At 39.6% G+C, this 17,839-nt stretch overlaps 1 protein-coding gene across 5 annotated transcripts in view; it reads right to left on the bottom strand.

Moving 5' to 3' along the window:
- Positions 1-17,839, bottom strand: part of LOC309703378 (phospholipid-transporting ATPase ABCA1) — a 233,889-nt gene that overhangs the window by 125,305 nt on the left and 90,745 nt on the right. For 3 of the 5 annotated variants that reach the window (XM_082528159.1, XM_082528160.1, XM_082528157.1), the window contains 3 exons: positions 15,292-15,468; positions 6,601-6,823; positions 1,921-2,142 (listed from right to left, as the gene is read on the bottom strand). In XM_082528159.1, the coding sequence (XP_082384285.1) occupies positions 1,921-2,142; positions 6,601-6,823; positions 15,292-15,468 (622 nt within the window). Of the gene's footprint in view, positions 1-1,920; positions 2,143-2,799; positions 3,023-6,600; positions 6,824-15,291; positions 15,469-17,839 lie in introns of all 5 variants that reach the window. The other 2 variants (XM_082528158.1, XM_082528161.1) reach the window with 1 other exon arrangement.

Below are 17,839 nucleotides of genomic sequence, written 5' to 3'. Positions count from 1 at the left end.
TTCCTTTAAAAACTGCACGAGCACAATTCATGAAAATGGCTGCGCACAAAGTTTGTCCACCTGTAAAGTGATGGACAGCGAATGAATTGGAGACCAGCAGGATACTCTGATAGCTGCTTAAGGCGCACAGCACACAGCTGGGTGCTTTTGTTGCGTGGCATTTCTCTTTCCGCTCATTCCCCGTCCGCCTCAATGCTGCCGGCTACTTCACAAATGCAAAACTAAGCCTGTGCCCACCTTGACTGATAATAAAAATAACCCTCAGCTGCAGCCCCAGAGGAGGCCCAAAGAATACTTAACAATATGCTGAAAATCTGAAGATTCACCGCACCACTGTAGACCTGGTTGTATAGGTGAATTTACCGATTCATTCCACAGGAAGATTTTCCAGGACAGGATGATTAATTGAAAAGATCTGCAGATTTCCAGAACATGAAAGAACTTGTGGGCCCTCTCTTGTTTCTACCTCTTTAAAAAAAACGGAGGTAAGAGAGGATACAGCAGACTGCACCCTGTACTATAGTGGCCCTCTTCTTGATACACTGCCTCCGGCTCTCCTTTGCCACACGGCTCCAATCAAAAACTCTTCATATGAATTCAGGTGATCTTTTGAAATTCGATTACGATTAAGGACTTCATTATCAAGGACAACGTGGGGGAGAATTTGCATGCCCTTGCACGAGGTAGTTTCATCCGACCTGGGAGAAAGAGAGACCCTGCACACACACACAATATACACACACATCTCTGATAAAGTGCCGGGATGAACTGGATAGCGGTTTGGTCAGAGGAACATTGCTCATGCTAATTAGAGGGCTAGAGGGCTATCCATCTACTTGGAGCAGGGGAGAAAAATCTCAGCGCCAGGGGAGAACCAAGCAATGGCACTTTGTGTAGAGATTAAATAAGGTTTGCTGTGCTTTATATGTAAAATACCTACCTCGCCTGCATGCATTCTGTGAAAAGAAACTGAAGGAAAAGTTTTCTTTCAAAAAAACCCCCAACAAAATTACTTTGTTTTAAAGGATCTACTCAAAGACAGGCAATTTCGGGTCGACGTGCTGGAACAGCTTGTTTGCGCAAAAACAAGGTGAGCAAACAGTTTCTTAAGATAAAAGCAGGGGTGACTTCTATCAGCTCCCAGCGTAAGATATTATTGATTGCCGCCATGTCAAAAAATTGATAACTACGATACACAAGACCGGCCACCCACGGCTGGTACCGCATCGCTCGAAGTGACATGAAAGAAAAGGCGGGCCTGATTAAAATTCTGTGAAGACGCACTTGCACACGCTGCAATGAAGATTCAAGATATTGCGTGCCTTTGTCTGCAAAAGACAGCTCGAGGACAAGTGATACCAGCGCTACCATAAAGGTCACGCAGAAAGGCTACACTGAAAGTTGAGCAATGGTACACAATTTATCTTTATCCCTCTGAGGATGGGAGAAAAATCAACAACTTCCTTGTCTCTTCTTTCAGGTAAACGTCTCATGTTTCTGTCACTTGAGCATTTTTTTGTTTGTTTTATAAAGAAATCTTTAGTATTGTGCGAAATATGTCAGCCTCAACAAGCAGCAAACAATTCATTGTCACATTATGGACAATAAATACAATTTGTAGTAATTTTAATGTCACTGGACCCTTTAATTCATCTTGAAGGCTCGCACCTTATTATCGGGAGACGAAAAAAGCTTCCTTTCATAACAAGCTGCACCAGTGAAGTCAAAGTTATTTCTTTTTGGATTTAAAAGGCATAAGAACGAGATTTCTTTTAAAAACAAGCAACTCTGACTGACACGGTGTGATTATAGTGGCGAGAAAACACAACCTGGGAATATAACTCAGAGTACAGTCAGCCCTCATGTATAATAACAGCAGGGGGAGATATTAAAAACTGTGTCAGCTAAAGACGGTCTTACCACAGCAACCTTGGCCCCGAAACCCATCACGTCCCTCCAGGCGTAGCAGAGGACGTGCGGCAGGTAGAGGACAAAGTAGATGAGGCCACCGCACGCCGCTGCTAAGTTGGCCTTAGAGAAGAAGACGCTAATGAAGAAGCACTGAGAGATGGTGGCCACGCAGAACACCAGGAAGAAGACAAAGATCACTGAGGGGTCGCTGTATTGGAGGATTTTGCCGTACTGTGTGAAAAGAATTGAGTGGGAGTGGGGGGAAAATAACAGAGGAAAGTAAACATGTAATTTGATATCCAATAACAAACAGGTGGAGAATCCAGGAGGTTATCATTGCAGAATCAAGCAAGCAGGAGGATTCAGAGTGAAAGCTGTTTGACGATCCTCTGGCATATTTTCTCAGCTGACTGTATATTGTATAACATAATCTAAAAAATCCCTAAACATGTCACTCTTTCACTCTGCCACTTTGAAGGAGGACCCTTGTCTAGTTTTAGAGAGCTCCTCGCAAATGAACCAGACTCCCTCAGTGAGCAGTGATGCTGATTTCTTCGTCAAAATTTAATTCAAAGAGCCACTTGAACTCTTGGGATAATGGTGCTATTGTAACGAATGCAATTACGATTCACATCTTTACAGAGGACGCCGTTTGAGGGAGTTGTACGATTGTTCATTGTAGAGCTTCTACATTTAGACGGCCTAAATGAACTTGTGTTAGCATCACAGTAAAATTATCTTCTTTTAGTGCTTAGGTTTCACTCCTGATTAACAATTTATCATGAACCTTCAGGAGTTCTTGATAAGCAAAAAAAAATAAATAAAAACTCTCTAAAAGTAGTTGTGGGTCCTCCTCAGTGAATCATTGTTTAATCATTGTGGAATCACCTTGAGTATAAGGGTAAGGAGGAGAGAGCTGACAGCCAGCAGCAGCACACTGGAAACTGCCCAGCTCAGCCAATAGATGTCGCTTCTCAAGCCCATGATCCTCATTGTCTCCTTAAGCCTGGCTTCTTTCTCTGCAACGATACCCTTAATGATCATGGCGACAGAGTAGATCCAGGCTAAAGTCATGTATAAGGGGAGGGAGCTTCCCAGCGAACGGAGGAACCTGAAAGGTGGAGAGAAGCCAGCCCAGCCCAGATACTTAAATCTGGTGTTAAATCTGCACAGTAACTGGCGATAATATCGCACTTTTTTTCCATTTTCTTAAATCTGCATACTTTGTGACTTCTACGTAATAGCATTAATTCTTTGAATAATCAATTTTCCATTCACATCATACACTATATATACACAAATCAGGCAACTATTTTTATGTTTTGCTCATTGTGTGCAAGAAAAATGTCCTTAAAGTGTAAAAAAAAAAATTTCTAAATAAGAAAAAGTCAATCTAGTCACTGCGCAAGTCAAATTCTAAGAAGTGGCTGATATAGAAAGGTCAGCGCTGGAAAGTGATAAGTTGTGAGATGTGTGGAAGGGCGGGGTCACGCGAGGGTCGCTGACAAAAATGTCATGCAGGCGTTCACCCATTTATTCTTTGAAGCTTGGATTGAATGTACTGCTCCTCATACTGCGTGTAATAACGGTCCCTTGAAGATTTCCATTACAAGCTCTTGTCATTTCCCTTTTCCAGTGAAGAGGTCACACGTGGCCTTTTGCCAGACATGACTCAACTAGATGAAGAAGGGAAACTAGATGGCTTTTTTGGCTTGTTGGGTGGATTTTTTTTCTTTCTGAGTTTAATTAGCATCGCTTATCCAGCTGGGCGGCAGTGGAAACAACGACACTGACAATACTACAAACTGTATGCTACAAATTATCTAGGTCTATGAGAAAATCCTATAGAGCTCATTTATGACCTTACTGAAAACTCTCGATGTTTTTTAAATAAGTTTAAAGTCTTATATATAGTCTTATAAATGATGGCGATATTTAGGGTAAAACAAAGGACAGAGCAGGGTACGCTTTGCGATTGGATGTTTTGGCAACACAGGACTGCTTGCGTGTCAAAAAAAACAAGGTGGTGATGGTCAAAATCTTTAAAAAGAGGCTTCAGAAATACAGTCAATAAACCAGTGGGTGACTGTGGGGAGGCTACGTTCCTTATTATATGCAGTCTGTGGACAATCTCAACTTTTAAGTCTATACATCTAACTTTTTAGTCAACACTGGGTAATTAAAAATTGAACAATGAATGTAAAACCAACATTCAAACACTAAATCGGTGTTGGTGCTAGAATTTAAGAATACAGGGTTTTATTCTTCTTTTTGCTGAATGCAGCTGCTTGCAGTTATAAACGATTGCATGAAGCAAACTGCAGGGGAATAAAACCAAAACAATGACCTGAAAGGGGCTAAAACAACAGCTAAAGGCAGTCCTTTTCACACCAAGTACTTATTTTTGTAGATGAAATACATTTGTTACATTTTTTACTCCAGAAGCTGAAAAAAAACACGTTAAAGTGAAAAATTGAACATTGCGAGATGTAAGTAAAAATGCTGCAATTACAATTTTCATTGAGTATGTAATAAAATCCTAAAATCCTTTTTTGTAGCAGTAATGTATACGTTTGGATGTTTTTCATGTTAATTGCTAGTTTATCATATAAAAGCTCTGTATGTTTTTAACACAGGTTTTGTATTTAGATTGCTAATCAACAAGGGAACTACATAACAGAGAATGAAATAAAAGTACTTTTAAAACATTTAAGAGTCGTGTTTCACCACTCGCACTTTAACAAGTAGTTTTACTTTTTATTTATTTTGTTGTGTGTGCCCGAGTTATTAATCAGATATCAGTGGCCTTTCCGACTGTGAAGGTGGTCTCTGACGTTGTCGTTTGCTCTCTTTTTTTCAGCTCTTCTGCACAACAAATTAATCCGGTTTTAATGACCGAGCGCAAACACATCAAAACATTTTGCAAGGTGATTTCGTGTTATGGGAACAAGAACAATACACTGCTCGGGAGAGTAAATGCGTATTGATTCGCGCTGATCGGTGTTAGTTTTAGTAGCCCAAAATCTCATCAAATAAACAACTTGATTCAGCTGATTTCAGATAAGAACCAAGTGTGTAAATACATCCATCTGGATGCCAAACGGTAAACGCATTACTTCCTCCGTAATGAAAGAGGAAACAAGTGTAAAATGACAGAGGACTCAGGTGCAGATGACAAAACCGGTTGTTGTCACACCTAATCCAGATACAGCCTTATGATAATTACCATTTGATTTGCTATTATTATTAATGTGCTGAAAATGGCTGTGAAATTATCATTTAGAATGGGCCCGTGATCTGAATACACATCCCGCGTGCAGTTGCTCCTCCAAGGCACTCGACTAACTCAATTTATTGTTATTAATGTTTACAAATTGTTGATGGCTTGCAAACACATTAGGCTGATGGGAAATTACATTTCATCCAGCTGTTCAAATATCACTTTTTATTTACCAGCCACATTTTCCAATTAAACTGCAAAAATTGATTAGGCCAATCTTAAATAACCATCCTTTTTTATTTCATTAACTACGCCTACAAAACAAGGGGCTGTTGAAGAACACGCTCTAGCTAAAGGAGACCAACAACGGCGCTGCTGCCATTGTGCGCCATCAAAGGCGTGAACGGCCTCCTTTTTTATGATAACGCTGATTTCTTGTTATTTCTTAATTGATTTTTTCAAGCTGTGGATGGCTCACGCTGATAAGCAACCAGATCAATAGATGTGGAGTCAAACAACTATTTTCATTTCTCATATTTAGATACTTGCTAACAAAGAAAGACATAATCGTGCATGCCTATTGCTTCTTTACCCTCTTTGGGAATAATAGCATCTTCTTTTGTTTATGACGTGATGTTACACCTACCTGATGATTAAACTTACAATTCATTATACACCAGGAGCTCTGCAGTGCAGAGGGTGCACTACTCGATTGTACTGTTGTTTTCATTTTATTGACCCAGTGTACATTACAAATGTATTAGATGGCTGGCAGAATATCAGATACAGCAAATGTAAATACTGTTAAATAATTAAACTATATAAAGCGGCGCTATCTCTGCTGTTCTTTCAAATTCTATCCGAGGAATGCAGTTTTGTTTAAGCCAGCTTTTAGTATTACTTGTTCTAATTTGTCTTAGCTGTCCAGATACAGGGCTGCAAAGAATACTGAGGTCCACACTGGTGCATCAAGTATATGTCAGGTACTACCCTCACCCTCCCCTTACAGTTAAAATTAAATGTCATGTAAAATTAGCGTGCAACATCCAAGTGGCAAAAAAAGAGTAAATATCCATTTTCTTGGCTACTGAATGATAAAAATGCACTTCTCAGATTAAAAGCAGGTCGCGATTACATCTTGAATTTTAAATACATCTTGCAGGATTGTGTTGCGTGCTGATTTCATTAGCAGGAGAGGCCTAATCATCCAAGAATCATCCGTCGTGATTTGATTCTGTGCACGGCAATTCATTCTGATTAACAACGGCGGGCTTAGCAAAACACAAAGCATAAACAATGTCGTGACCCGAACAACTTGTGACCAAGGACAGTAAATTTACTGGATGTGTATTTTTTCTTGGTCTGACGTAGCAGCACTGTGAATTTATAGTGTTTTAATGTATCATACATCCTTACATCGTATGCTTTGTGTTTGGCTGCTTTTCACCGAGCGACTCCTTTCTACTGACCTTAACCATGACACTTATGAGCGCACAGGGAACGACTAGCAGAACAATGTTCTCCGTGAGCACTGAAAACCAAAGAGCGCCGTTTTGCACACCAACAGCGCGCAGTACTTCCTTGAGCCGGAGTTCCTTCTCCAGCACCAAACCCTTGATGGTCATGCACACGGTGTACATGAAGGCCAGTATCAGGAACATGGGGAGAATGCTTCCAATACTCCGAATGAAGCTGGGTACAGGAGAGAACGAGCAAAGAACATCAGAACTACTACGCTACAAGAGGACATTCTTCACAATTACTCATTCTCCATGCACGAAATGATGTCCAGATGCTTTTTTACATCATATACATTTTGTTTTATTTATTCTCCACCTACATTTTTTCAAATTTTAACTTCTGTTACAGCCTGGCTCAATACCTTTGAGGTGTTTTCATTTTTACGCCGAGCTAACCTTTTATAAACTTGGTGCATCAGCTCAATTGGGCATTTAGTGCTTCACCTCATGCCAGAGATGATGTATGATTTGATGCTGTTACAACACAATAAGGGGATATTAAACCGGCTCTATAATGCCACCAAAATGCCATGTCAATATCTTCCCCACTGCCAATATAACAAAGTGCTTCCTTTGCTTTATTAGACAGTGAAGGAGAGATATCAAATACATTCTGACAAAGTATAAACTCTACACACCGCTTGTGTTTGCATTCCATAAATATTGAGGGTGTAATGCAAGCAAAGCAGCGCTGAGCACAGATGAACGGATGAAGCACAAAGTGAACGTGCTGTGTTTGAGAGCACGGAGCTGCTTTAGAATAAATATCTCCTGCGAGTCCTGACAAGTTATTTTTAAGACTTGCCAAGTTCGAACACTTACCTCAAACAAGCACTTAATTGCTAGTTAGCTCTGCATAAGTGCTGTTGTTCAATTTTCAAACAGCTGCTAATTGTTTTCTTAAACCTGTGTTTATTTCCCTTTTTTTTCTATGACGACATTTCACAAACTTGTGTAAAAGTTCTGGACACTTAATAAAAATAAGCGTTTAAACCGTGAAGGAAGCTCTGCTACACGAGAGCCTGAACGACAGAGAGAGAGAGACACGCTTGCTTTTTGTGGATGCTCGCTTGCCCTCGCGGGATGGATCACTTTTCAAACGAGGTCTGGAACGCTGCAGGAAAGGATTGGTTGACACAGAGTTTCAAGAGGCTCAGACACCAGAGCAACTAAATCTAAAATCCTATATAAGATTACATAAATAAAATCTCTTCTTTGAACCCCAAAAATTCCACTTGAGGAGATCACAGAATCAATACACTGAGCAAATTGATACATTAGCACCTTTTCTAGGGAGGTAAGCAGCCTCAAGTAGCGTGTGCTTCAAGGTGAATACTAATTCAGGCATTATCTGCTCCCGATTCTACCCTAACATCTCTGTAACAGCTGACAGTCTGCATGAGTTAACTCCTTCTGTGACTTCTCACACCGGAGGCAGAGAAATCAGTCATGCACACTGTGTCTGACTCTGACAACCTTGCCACCAGATGCTTTTGAATTATACATTTGCGGATCGATCAAACTTGCTTAAGTAATAGAACTCCAGGCAGGTCTGTGTTACGGGGCTCCCATTACATTGGCAGGCTGACCTAAATTTAGGAAAGCTAGAAGACTGATTCCTCAGTAAATCGAGAGATAGCAGAGCACAGCCTCCCGGGAGAATAGAGAACTATAGTAAAAAAAATAAAATAAAAAAATAAAAATAGGTTTTTGTCTCAGTTTCAAAAAAGATATATTGTTAAATTCATTCAACTGAGAAATTCATAGAAGAAAACGGGTTTATATTTATACATATGGATTACTTTTAAGCTACCACAATTTTAAAAAATACCTATCTATGTTCTGACACAAAGAGGATGTAAATGCATGCTGTTTTTCATTTTTAACAGCAAGATCAGACACAGAAAAGCAGAATTGCATTACCAATTTATGTATTAGACTTACAAAACATACAATTTTAAAATCCGTCTTCTTTTAGAGAAAGACTAAAGTATTAAAGATGATAACAACTGATGGTGATGTGCTGGTTTCATAATACTAAATATAAAAGAAAAAAGAAAAGAAGAAACTAAGACTTGTAACAAATAAAAATCAATATATCAAATAAATAAAATTTAAGGTGGATCATGTTCACAGAGTTCAGACTAAGTAAAAATGTATTTCTAAGATCATCATTTATTTAGCATTACTCCTCCTGAGTATGCCATTTAATACTATCCTAATCATAATCAAAGTCATAATAATATAATAATATAATTTTTAAATGGCATACTAAGGAGGCGTAATGCTAAATAAATGATGAATTAAGCGCTTCCTAATACCTTAATAATGCTTAATAGTGTGACATTATTTTAAAGTGCTACTGATTCTTTTTTATATTTTACAGTTTTAGATTTGACTTATCCATATTATATTAGTCTGCGGCTTTGCTTCCTTATAACGTGCACTAACTAATGTGTGCTCTGAACCATCGTCCCAGTCTCAGCCTGCATGCCAGAGCAGATGTTCTTTATGTGTCGGTCTGTGTTTAGTTGTAATCACACACGAAACACCAACACAATGGTTCAGTGGAGGGATGGAAGCAGCCAGGTGATGACTTTCCAAGAGGTCAGCACTCATGTAATCTCACCAAAGAATCTTTTTGCTCATGTTCTCAGACAGATTTCACTGTTGGCACACTCAAAGTGGGTCATCGTATGTCCTTGTCTTAAAAGTGCTTTCCAACTAGCTACTACTGCCATAGAGGTCTGATGGAGTGCTGCTGCTGAGATGGTCATAATTCTGGCAGGTCTCCCATCTCTGCAGAGGACTTGTGAAGCACTATTAGAGAGACCACTGGCCTCTTGACCAAGGCCCTTCTTGCTTGCTTACTCACTTTGGCCAAATAGCTAACCCAAGGTGGAGTCTGGATGGTTTCAAACGTCTTTCAGTTCACAATTACTGAAGCCACTGTGCTCCTGGGAACACTACAAGACATAGAAATGGGTTTATATTCTTCCCCTGACCTATCCTTTGCAACAATTTCATCAGACATTTCTACAGAGAGCTCCTGGAAGTTTGTGGCAGTGGGATGATTGAGTGTGAACCACAGGATGTTATATCCAAAGCTGTGTGCCTTTTTAAAAATTTAAAATATACATTTTAGCTTCTGATTTTAATAATTTTGCAAATTTACTAAACACACTGAAGAGGAGTTTGCACACTTTCAAATGCCTGTATATTTGTATATTTGTGGGAATACATGATTTGCAGCATTCCCACTCAGGAATGAAATAAAATGCTTTTGGGGGTGGTTCAAACTAATTGCTTCTTCTACTCCCGGTGATTTTTCTAAAACACTGTCAACAAACGTTTGAAAGCTGCAATTTGATTTCCCTAAGTGCTGATTTGTTTGGATGAATGCTTTTAATACAAGAAAATAAAGAACAGAAAGGAGTGGTGTTTTACACAGTGCATAGAGTAAAAATACGTCTTTTTTTAATTAAAGAGCAGTCTTGATCTACCCCACGTTTTTTATATTTTTCTAGGAAAATAGGAATGGGTGCAGGGATTTATTGAAACAAATACAGTATATGAGGCAAAGGAGTTTGTACAATTCTAATAAGCCTAAAAGTCAATATTTGGTGACATGGCCTAAATTCTGTTAGTAGCATCTAATTTCTTTAAGTTCTTTAAGGACATTTAAAACGCTTCTTTAGATCTTGGCTTTGATCCTATTCTGCTTCAATAAAGTTGAGGTCCGGGCTCTGGGGAGGCCAATCCATGACTGATGGTGTCCCACTGTGTTTTCTTTTAGTGTCTGTTGGGAATCATCTGATGCTTTTTAGAATTTATTGGTCACCATACGTCAGACCTTTCCTTCTTTCATAATAACATCAATTTTGACAAGATTTTTAACATGGCTGGTTGGAATGGATCCCCAAGCTGTGGGAGAGCCTCCACCATACGCCCTCACACTCTCACTGTTATTGTACCTCCTCTGTACATACTGATGATAGTTTACACCAAAAATTTCACATTTAGATTCATCCGTCTATAACAGCGCTCCCCAACCATTTTGCGCCACGGACCGATTTATGTCTGACAATATTTTCACGGACCGGCCTTTAATGTGTCGCGGATAAATACAACAAAATAACACCAGTACCGGTATCAAAAAAGAGAAGATTTAGTCATAACACAAGGGAAAAGACCCAGGGAAACGATAAAAACAATAACAAAATAACGACAAAAAACAATAAAAACCCTGAAAACCATAAATTTCACACCCGAGCCTCAACTCTCGCGGCCCAGTACCAAACGACTCACAGACCAGTACCGGTCCGTGGCCCGGTGGGTGGGGGCCGCTGCTCTATAAGACTTGCTGTATAATTTTGGCAGTTTCCATTACTTAAGAATTGCTTTTTCACAGCAATTTTTCCACTCAGACCATTTCTAATGAGGCTTCAGTGAACAATAGATTGATCAGCTGAAGCAGCATCCTTCTCTGGGCTTGAGTGTGATGCTGGGCCAACCGTATATCTAAACCATTAAGAAAAACTGTCATCTGGAACTGGAGTATAGTTTTAACCAGTATGTCAATTTCTGCACACTGCAGAACAAAAAATTCCCCAGTATCCTGCTGTCAGATGTATTTTTTTGTATTTTGTATTAGACACCAAATCAATACATGCACCTTCTGTTCCCCATCCCCTGTAAACAGGGAGAAATGATTTTTGGGAAGCTGGAATTACACTATCCAGCATTAAAAGCTTCTTTTCAGCCGCGGTGACAAAAGGCTCTTTCAGTGTACAGGGAGTCATGCTGGGAATATTTTCTGATATCATTAATACAGCTTGTCGCTGCACAGCACAGAAACACTATAAACATGAAACAAAACATCAATTGCAGATTTTTGCTTGTTACAAGCGTCAGATGTTCTAATTATGCTCGGCTTTTTCAGGCCCTCTCAGTAGTAACGGTGCACACGTCGGGTTAATTAGCCACTGAAGATGGACAAAAGCGTGTTCCCCAACACATCCTTGCATATTTGGCACGTTCAGTGCCGGCCACTATTATCTAACATCAAACCCATGTGAATGTGAAAGACCTATTGATGGGGAGCACAGCCTTAGGATCCAAACAAGGCATGCCTCTGATTCAAGAGCCTGCAATGGCTCAGAGGCCGCTGATAAAGGGTCTGTTTATGAGCTATCACAGCCCGCAGGGGTGAGGCTTTATCCTGCACTGTCATTGCAGTCCTGTACACAGTGTGAATATGAAGACAGTGGGAGCTAATGCAGTTTAGTTATCTCAATTTCAAAATGCCAACAGGGTCAGCTGTGGCTGAAGGAGTCCAGATTGCTCGTAGCTCGTTGAGCGCGCGCCGCTGCCAAAAGCTAGGAGGAAATGAGGGACACGAAAAGGAAATTATTTGCGAGGCAGGTCTGATGATGAGGGTTGGGGGTCAGCGCAGATAATACTGGCTTCTTAGCTGAAGTTTATCAGCGGAGTAGAAATATTGTTTACGTGAGATTAAAAGCAGACCTACAAAGATAATAAAAAAATGACGATACGGTCTGACAGAAACTAATGATGTCATTGGCAACGGCTTCCTGGGCTGTTGTCATAACATTTCCTGTTGTATTAATATCATATACTCAAACTAAATCACCACCAATGTGAAGAAAAAAAAAACCTAAATACTAAAACATATTATACTTTAAAACTGTATTTTTTATGCCATGCATTTATACAACACATCATATGCCTTCTAGGTGGAGAGCACTACTTTCTGAACAGGACATGATTCATCCAAAGACTATTTTAACATTTTAAAATCAGAAATAAGAACTAATAGCCATCTAAATGCGCAGTGTCCTTTCCTTCTTTCTGCCTGGTAACACACAGTTCACGATGAAAACAATTACCAGCAAAGTTCCTCCCCATCATGCCTCTCCGTGTCTAAGCGCATCTGCCTTTGTGTGATTTCACTCTCTATTATTTATAACAGAAAAAGCAGTTTTCGAGTGTTAATAATTCATAGAAATGCCCAAATGTCTCTGCAGAGGAAAGAGTAAATGGTGGAGTGAATGAGGGGGTACTGCTGTGGTTTACGGCTCCTTTTTATCATCTGTAATTATTAATCCTTTGTTTTTAAGGAAGATGTCCGCTGAAGCAAAGAGGCCAATGTGTACCAATAAGCTGCACCATGACTGTCTAATTTAAGATCACAGCAAAAAGCTGACCAGAGGGAAATTGTGGCTCTGATTTCGTGGATTAACAGCAATCTTAAAAAATAAAATCTGCTAGCTGTTGTTACTATAGTGATAAAAACAAGTAGAGTCATTTTCCATCTGCAGGTTTTGTATTCTTGGTGGTTCTCGGAGTCGTTTTCAGTGAAAAGTCGGGTTCTGTATCATAAAAGAATGCTGTATATCAAAGATGGAAGCCATTAACTGCATCCGAACATGCTCATTGTGTCCTTTAGTCCCACCCACTTTATGTTTGTGCCAATGGGAGCTCTGAAACACATTACACGGCTTGATAATTATAAAGTTTGAACAGCTTTAGGGTATAAGCTGCTCCAAAGGGCAAAAAAGTACTGTTGGAGTCTAAGGGGAGGGGCCAATAGTGCAAGGACTGGTTGTAGGTGCTGACGCTAATGTTTTATTTACAGTGTTATAAATTTCTGCAATTCTGCTGGATCCTCACTGTTATTTTTCATGATGCGAGTTCATGACGTGAAATCCAGTGTGTAGCTGTCCTCTTGTTTGAGGGTGGTGTTGAGCGACTAATCAACAATGGTCACTGCACCGGTTTAGGAGGGTTAGTGCTAACAAAGCTGTATTCTGGGGGTTGAACAGTGTATGGGATGTCTTTTGGTTCCTTCTTTTGCCTGGGCTTGCCATAGTTCCAGTGATAACAAACATACTCTATGCTAATCGTGTTAGGACTGTATGGAGGTCCATGGGAAATTCTGTCCACTGAAAGAAGATTATTTCACAGTATTTTGGATTATTATTACAAAAGCAAACACTTTGTTTAGCAAGATAACCTCATTAAATAATGCTACTTTTAAGATGTTTAAAGTGGAAAAGCAACTGAAGTAAAGTCAGGCTCAAGTTTGGCTATAAATGAAACGCACTGTCATCGTGGGATTTTAACGTACATAAAGTGTAACTAAGCTCCTGTGGCCAAAATGACCCCCTATTAACAAAAGCCTTGTACAGGCACATACTAGTTTTTAAATTCTGCAACATAATGTATTTTTTTCATGCTATGCGTTGCAGAACAATTATGACAACATGTAGAGCTCCAGACAAAGACGCACCATTCCAGGGCTTGGTTTTAGCATGCGGATCTGGCCAGGACCCTTACTGGATACAGGGTGGGAATCGAACTTGTGATTCAAAGGTGTGGAGTCTTACCACTACACTACACAGATGCATTTCTAAAGCTCACGTTAACCATGAACCTTAATGCTTACTAATGTGATGCTTTAGTATGGATAACTTTAAATGACAATACACCTTTTAAATGAACGTTTCCACTGGGTTTAGTAGTTTACACTAAATCACCTATCAGCAAAATGTCTCTGTTTTGTTTTGTTTCTCATTTCTCCGAGACAAATACATCACGCAGGGCAATATTCTTCAAAACTGTTCAACAGCAGGCTTGTAGAGTTTTGCAGCCCACATATGAAGTCATCATTTTCATGTTCCCTGTAACCCCCAGAAGGTTGATTTACTGAAAATCTTGTGCTACCCAAACCACATAATACTTTAAAATTAGATTCCTAATTTCTGGAAATGCATTTGCCCATGGGTCGAGAATAACTTTGCGTGTACTGAAAGTGTGGGTATTGTGTTGTTGGTCTTAAATCTCACTGGTAATTATCTTTTCTCTTGGTGGCATTGCTGGGTTTTTCCTTTATTAATGGGGATTATAATGTTTTGCGAATAGGAGATTTTTTTTTCCTGGACTCGGAGGAAATTATGGGCGTAGAAGATTGAGTGTGATACCACGTCGTTTGTGTCCCCGGGTGGATGATCAAACACGATAGAAGCCAGCGATATCAATAAATACATCAAGAACACAGAGGGAAGGCTGCTATCAATCCTTGCATGCAATGGAGCTGTGTTGCACGTGCGCTGCTCTACGCTCACTTTGTTGAAAAGGAAGTACAAAAAAGGAAGGCATTCAAAGTGGTTGCTTAAATAATTCAGCATCCACCAACTATTCAGGAATTTCCTGTGGTTTGACTAAAATCAATAGTTTGGCCTCTCTCTTTTCCACTCGCTAAGTTTCACTCGTTTCCTCCCTCTTGCAGAAAATCAATTCATGACTACATTTACTCTTAGATTTCAGAGTTTCACTATTTACTTTTAACAATGACACAATTAAGGGTGCTCCCCGTCTTAGAGCCTACGTCTGTGATCTGTGACAGCAGAAGGGAAACACATAAAATAAATAAATGGCAAGTTACACAAATAGAACTAAACAGCTTTCCAAGGGGGAATCTGATAGGTCTAGGCTTAGAGACTGAGGAGAACTGTGTGGTGGCACAGAGTGGAAAGTCATTGTGTTGCTGTATTTCTCTTCCCTCTTCCTCTATTTACAAGGCTGACATAAAAGAAAAAACAATGCTTTTGTACTCACGCGTCATCCACATAGCAAGGATACGGCATTTGCTGGGCAAAAACTCCCAGTGGTTGGGTTTTTGAGGTGTGCGCCCGTATAATGCCATGGTCAATCATATCCTGCAGGTAGGCGAAGCCTCCCCATATATAGCGCAGGTCGTTATAGGGGTTGTCTCTGGCTCCGGGAGACCATGACCTTATTAAAAGAAGACAGACCATGATGTGTCTTAGCAAAGGGCAAGTAAACTACAACCAGAATGGTCAGAAATACTACCCGAGATTATAAGTTATTTTAGAGGTTATATAGAGCAACAGGAACTTTATTTATAAAGACCTGATTGCTTGACAGGACAAGGATCCACTGTTTTTTATATATCTAGACTTACACCTGACAAATATTTTCAGCTTTCTGCTCATGAGTCTAAGGAGAAGATATACCAGCCACTTTTACATAAGCTTTGTAATTTCAGAGAAAACAAGGTATAATTAATAACACTAATTATGGTCTGGTTCCATTTACATGGTTCGGAGCCCCGGTATTGTGTATGCTCATTGTAATGTACTAAAACACTAAATAGAACTGGATGATAATTAATTTGGTCATTTACATCTGTGCTACGATGGGTCATAACGTCTGCTGGAGACTGCCTATCACAGCCTTATAGCTTTAAATGAAAGCTTGATTAGCATTCAGATTTGAAATGGGGAGAAAATAAAGGCAGGTTCTTTAAAAGGGATCATTAATGGTGACACTTGGTGAAGCTTAAAGTCAGTTTTCTGTGTCATTAAAAGTGGCTCTTGTTGCACTAAATTACTATGGTAGCCTGTGCTAAACATATAACCTGGGTAGGAGTGAGCAGGTTATGTTCAGAGTTTTGGTTAAAAATCTGTTTCTTCTTTCATTGACAGCTTAGTTTTTGTTTTATATGTGCTAATTCTCAAGCTGTACCTTACATTATAAATGAAACCCAGCTGTGAAGTTACAGCAGTGCAAACTGTGCACTGATGTATAGATGCAGTATGGAGAGTATCAAGCTGCTAAAGATAGTCTGTTTTAATCTACTGGAATTGCAGCTACTAAAGCTCAGAAAACTCACCGAGTAGCAACTCAGGCAATAAAATTTGTTTTTCCTTGATCTGCTGACCAAACTATTTCTATATGTCCTTTATTAGGCTATAGGACAGTAACATCTAATGATTAAATGTATGAAGTTTAAAGTTTCAGAGCTCAACTCTGCAGCCATCGCATTAGAAATAAACAGCAGCAAGAAGAGCAGCACTCAGCATTAACTACAATTAAACTGTTTATTTTATTGCTCTGTGCGCTACATCCTGAGATTAATGACTTTCTGGAGCATTAATATCTCATCTTATTTGCAACAGTGTTGCATTTTACTGTTCCATTTTTCATGTTGTTTATAGATTTTTATCCCCATTTTATCATCATCATCTGATGACGTCTGCGATTGAAGTAGGTGACCCTCATAGGGATCATTTTGCACAGAAAAAAAGTTTTACATGTAAAACGCCACTTATTGTGTGAGCTTGGCTTGATAACTGCTCTCATGACAACTGTTATCTCCTACTGGGATTTAAAGTTCTGTTGAGCCAGCCAGTGCAAAGAAAGCCTGGCTTTGTTGAACTTCTGGCTTTATAGCGTAATATTTACCCATATATATATATATATACTAGGGGTGCAACGATATTCGTATCGATATTGAACCGTTCGATACAGTGCTTTCGGTTCGGTACGCATATGTATCGAACAATACAACATTTGTAATTTATTTTATCAACTTTCCTTCTGACTATGCTGTCTGTGTTGAGCGCTCAGTGAATCTGCGTTCGACTACTCCGCCTAGGCTGCACTGTCGAGCGCAGATCCACTGAGCGCTCAACACAGACAGCATAGTCAGAAGGAAGAGCGCAGGGCACCTCCCCCACCCTCATTCAGATCTGGCGTTTGGAATTATTTTGGTTTTCATGTGACGTATGACCCTGAAGGTAAGTGAGTCATGGACTAAAGTAAAACAGTATGTTGGATGTGCCACGCAATGCTCAATTACATGGGTGGGAACTAGTGTGTTAGCGCAGTTAGCTCGTTAACGTGTTGGCCGTCTAGCCCCATGCACGGAGCGATCGGCGGTAGCTCGTTAACGGAGATTTGCCGTGTTGTGGCGTTAAGGTCATTTCAACGAGATTAACCTGAAAGCACTAGTGGGAACACAACGAATATGACTGCACATTTACGCCGACATCATCCTAGTGCAAAGACAAATACAACAAGCATGCTACTAACTTTAGCCGAGTCATTTAGACAGCTGTTAGCACATGATTCTCCTTATGCTGCTGAGAATATAGCCCAGAAGAAGCGGATAGTATAGCTTTTATTTTGGAAAGAGCCATTTCTCTGTAATAAACTCTCTTTTCCAAAGATGAGTGATTTCTCAATCAGATAGATTTATTTTTTTTATTATTTTGTTGTTTCAGCAACATTAAATTTAAAAACTGTACTTTTGAGTTAAAATATATATTTATAATTTTAATAAATGACAAATTAAAAAAGC

Source organism: Aulonocara stuartgranti (genome assembly GCF_965226115.1).
Source record: "Aulonocara stuartgranti genome assembly, chromosome: 3".
Classification (NCBI taxonomy): Eukaryota; Metazoa; Chordata; class Actinopteri; order Cichliformes; family Cichlidae; genus Aulonocara; species Aulonocara stuartgranti.
This window is presented reverse-complemented; position numbering and strand designations above follow the sequence as displayed.